The sequence below is a fragment of the Frankliniella occidentalis genome, unplaced genomic scaffold (assembly GCF_000697945.3).
Source record: "Frankliniella occidentalis isolate FOCC.00 unplaced genomic scaffold, Focc_3.1 Scaffold13, whole genome shotgun sequence".
In the NCBI taxonomy this organism is placed as follows: domain Eukaryota; kingdom Metazoa; phylum Arthropoda; class Insecta; order Thysanoptera; family Thripidae; genus Frankliniella; species Frankliniella occidentalis.
Genome location: NW_026267143.1, coordinates 2,937,852 through 2,942,559, shown reverse-complemented (window position 1 = coordinate 2,942,559; position 4,708 = coordinate 2,937,852). Strand labels below are relative to the sequence as shown.

Here is a 4,708-nt window from a genome sequence, read left to right as displayed (position 1 = left end):
TCGGGTGTGCCGATTCCATTTCCGGTGTCCGTTTGCTCCTCCAAGGTCATCTTTGGGGTCGTCGTCGGCGACCTAAAGAGGCCGCCGATGACACCTTTATCGAAAATTTGTATTCGGCGGTTTTCGTTTCGGGTGTCGCGAGTCTATTGCCGGTGTCCGTTCGCACGTCCGGGGTTTTCGTGGGTCGTCGTCAGTGTGCCTAGCCCTAGCTGCGTAGGGACCCATGCCACGGTAGGCACCAAAACTCATACCGGGGTGCTTTGGGCGTGCCGAGTATATTTGAGGCGTCCCTTTGCACCTCTTATGTTATACTGGGTTCGTCGTCGGGGAACTTGAGGGGCCGCTACGGGCCACCCCGCAGGCACCCTGAACGCATCTCTCTTTCGAGGTTAGAACCATTTACTTTAGTTAACATGGTATCTTTTATTTTCAGAGGTAATTATGCAAACCCTAGAACATGGCTACACATATATAGAAAAAGTATATGATTTAGTTTCTGAAGCGATTACTGATCCAAAAGCTGTTTACGATCCAGCTGCAGAGGATATTGACTTCCAAATAGACCCTGAACATTCTCAAATTTTGAAATCTGATTTACCTATTGAGCAGAAGATGGAGGTGGTCGCCTATTGGAGGAACAAAGATGGTCACAAAAAGAGAAAATTCTCATCCGTTCAATGTAGATATCGTAAAGTTAAGCAAGTACGTTCTTTTTATTTATCATTATTAAAGGTATAAAAAGGTATGAAAGGTATTTTGGGGAACTTTCTTTCCGCAAACTGCGAAGCTGTCGATGAATTTCATCTTAAATTGCAGTTAACTTGCAGTATTTAAGGCTACAACGCACTGTCAAATATGTCTTTGTTAATATATTGAGCAATTCAAAATCGTAATTTTACAGCATTTGCCATAGAAATTTTACTCCTAGAAACCCACAAATAATTAGGATAGTGTGCGCTGGTGACTGCCACTCTCCACAGTGAGACGAAGCGAGAGGTGGATAATTTTGAAGCTCCCGAGTCCACGCGTACCGGGTGATTCAGAGCACGCGCCGCCGTGTTGCGGGTCTGCCTGGGAGGACCCCTCCCCTCCTCACCTCTCACCCGTGCGCCCACCGAGTCGAGGATAGGCAAACCCGCAACACGGCAGAGCGTGCTCTGAATCACCCGGTACGTTCAGAGTGTCCGGAATCTATAGTGCTCGCGCAGATATTCTAGTAGCGCTTATTCGCATGAATGAGCAAAAATGCGGCAACGTATTTGTCTACGCCAATATAGACGTCAAGCTTTTGTTTAGAAAAAGATTTTGTATTGCTTTTATTATTGTTCTATAAGGAATCTCAACTTTATCGGTGGGAAAAGCAGATTGAAGCTGGAGGCACGTACAGGGATAAGCTCCTTCAAATATCCCAATTTACTTATGAACAATACCAAACTTCTAAAAGAGAGCATAAGATAGTTCATGATTTAAATCTAAGACAGTGGGCTCTTCAAAAAGGCAGGGAACTAGGATGTACTAACCATTTTAAGGCTTCAACCTGGTGGCTTACCCAATTTAAACGTACCCACAAAATTGTTGGACGCAAAATCACGAAATTTGTGTCGAAGAAAGACATCAGAGACAAAACAGCAATTGAAGATTCCGCATTGGATTTTGTAATTGATACTATGCCGTTGTTGGATGAGTTTGGATTGGATAATGTCTACAACTCCGATCAAAGCGGCTTTCAATATGAAATTCACTGTGGAAGAACTCTTGCGGATAAGGGCCAAAAAAAGGTAGAGATTATCGCTCAATCCAAAAATGCATTGACTCACAGCTACACAATCATGCCAACTATGTCGGCATCTGGGGTGTTAATAGAGCCTCTCTACATGGTACTGCAGGAAAAAGACGGTACGTTTCCGATTTCCAAATACAATTTTTTAGATGATGATATCTCTTTAACTTAAAGCATGCGCGATCTTCCTAAATATCTCATTTTTCTAGGACGCTTTGGACCTGAAGTCGAAAAAACTATGTACAGGCCGCCTAATGTACTTATAGCAGCGTCAAAGTCAGGAAAAATGGGTGCTTTCCACCTAGATCAATGGATGCAGGTTAGTTCGAAACTTTTGTTAAGCCTTGTCCTGTAAAAACTTTGCCTACTCCCTACCCTCTTCCGTATTTTTTTTTAAAACAGAATATCTGCGTTCCAACTGTTGGACGAAAGGGTGTTCTAGTAGTCGACTCCTGGTCAACTTTCACACACGACAACATCATGAAGTCTGTGCCAGAAGAAACCGAGTTAAAAATTCAACAGATACCGCCAAGCACAACTGGTACATTTATTCAAGTTGTATCGAATTAAGTTTCAGTACATAATTTATTTAATTATATTTTTCCGTTTCATCGTGATAGGTATGATTCAACCATGGGACGTATACGGCTTCAGAATATACAAAAACTTTGTCAAGCAAATAAGCGATTTCATTTTGTTACACGATATTGATATAGTTTTGCACCAGCGAGACGAATGTATAAAGCTACAATCCCTAGTCTATAACCAACTTTGCTCCCCACGCTATACTAGCTTATTCAAATATAGCTGGTTCAAGGTATTACTAGATTGGATAAATGCTTTTGAAACACACAACTTTGTTATAAAGATTGAATTTTGCGGGATTTTGTTTCAGAGTGGTTATGTGACAGAGCGCCCAGAGAGATTTCTCAATCCTGTTGCCTTCTCCTTCCGGGACGATGAGATAGTTTGCGAACTTTGCGACGATGTACGGATGTTGCGCTGTGGTTGGTGTCGGTTAAATCTATGTTTTAATCACTTCTGGAAGTTAAATCACCTCTGCAATAGATTTGTTGCTTAACGATTATTCTATTATTTTTTTTGTTAGAGAGCTGCCTAGCAGAAATGTATTTTGTTTGGTATCGGATGAATCTGTTTTAGTAATTTTTGTAAGTTTTGCTCAACGCTTACTGTAGAATAATATTTTATGAGAGAGCCATATAATAAGAATAATATATTTCTACAACCCAATTTTTTAATAACGTGTTATTATCGATTTGAGACCTTTTCCTCCGATTCTATGTACAAAAAGTAATTTTTTTGGCTTTTTAATGCGTTTTTGAGGCTGTAGCGCCTAAACGGTTAGAGATAGAGCAAAACGGTGAAAATTTTCGCCCATAGGGCGCTACTTTGACGAGTTACCCCTTAGGAAGTCATTTTTGAAAAAGTTAAAAAATGTCGATTTTTCACTCCATGCTTCCCCCTAAACTACCCGTGGATATGAACTTCAGCACGAATTTCGACCGGCAATCGTCTTCTACACTTATAAGAAGCCACTATACCGAGTATGAACAAAATCTGGAATTTACACTTACCTAAGTCTCCTTGTTAGGCAAACCTTCCTTGATGGTCCGCACAGCCCTTTCCGCGAGTCCATTGGACCATGCACAATATACCGCAATGGTTAATTGCTTGATGCCTCTCGCCTCCAGGAACGCCCTCATTTCCTCGGACGTAAAGGCCGTGCCGTTGTCCGAGACAATCAGGTCTGGGTGGCCCAGCCGTGCAAAAACCTCTCGCAGGCAGCGTATCACGCTTGCCGTTGATAGTCCCGCCACCCACCAGGCCTCCATCCAGCCGGTCTCCGCGTCCACCGCTACCAGGAACACCTCCCCGCGCCGCGGCTCTCCGAAATCCAGGTGTATCCTACCCCACCTACGATTTCGTGGCCACGGCTTGATCGGCGGCGCGGGCGCGGCGGCCCGGTTCGCCTGGCAGATCTGGCAGCTGTTCACCACTGCCTCGATCTGCTCATCCAGGTGAGGCCACCACAAGACGCCCCGCGCCAACCTTTTCGACCGCACGATGCCTTGGTGCGTGGAGTGCAGGCGGGCCAGGGCGTCCTGACGGAGGGCAGCGGGCACACACACCCGCTCGCCCCACAGGACGCAGTCTCTCACCAACGAGATCTGGTCCTTCTTCCGCCAGAAGTCCCCGGCCTCGCCTTCGGGCTGCCTCCGCGGCCATCCCTCCCGTGCCCACTCCCGCACCTGCCTGAGCACGGGGTCTCGGTCCGTCTCCTCGGCCAGCATCTCCACTGTGATGATGGGGCCGTCCGGCCGCTGCTTCCCCTCAGTATCAATATAGTTGAGGTACATGATAGTGGGTTGCGGCGGGTCCTCTGTGGGCCCCGGCAGGGGGAGGCGGCTGAGCATGTCCGCGTTCCCGTGTTGTGGTCCCGGGCGGTATTTCACCTCCATCGAATAGGCCGACAACGTCATCAGCCAGCGCAGGATGCGAGGACTTGTTACTGCTGGTGTCCGCCCTCCAAACAGACCCACCAAGGGCTTGTGGTCGGTCCAGACAGTGAAAGTCCTCCCAAACAAGTACTGGTGAAACCGTGTTACCCCAAAAACTACCGCCAGTCCCTCCTTGTCGTACTGCGCGTAGTTTCTCTCGGCGCTGGTCAATGTTCTTGACGCATACGCCACTGGCCTCTCCACGGTTTCCCCCCCTTCCGTGACCACATGCGCCAACACCGCGCCCACCCCATAAGGGCTGGCGTCGACCGCAAGGACCAACGGCAAGTCGAGCGAGTAGTGCACAAGGACCCTGTCGCTACACAGAATATCAATCGCGGTCCGAAACGCCGTCTTCTGCTTCTCCCCCCACGTCCAAGTGGATTCGCGGGGGAGCAGCTCATACAAC

At 47.0% G+C, this 4,708-nt stretch overlaps 1 protein-coding gene across 1 annotated transcript; it reads left to right on the top strand.

Annotated features, from left to right (window-relative positions):
- The first annotated feature begins 2,094 nt into the window (after nt 1-2,094).
- Nucleotides 2,095-2,951, top strand: LOC127748804 (uncharacterized). Its single transcript, XM_052263726.1, has 3 exons — nt 2,095-2,321; nt 2,401-2,597; nt 2,676-2,951. The coding sequence occupies exons 1-3, from the start codon at nt 2,261-2,263 to the stop codon at nt 2,859-2,861; spliced, it is 444 nt and encodes a 147-aa protein (XP_052119686.1). The 5' UTR covers nt 2,095-2,260; the 3' UTR covers nt 2,862-2,951.
- Nucleotides 2,952-4,708: the final 1,757 nt, after the last annotated feature.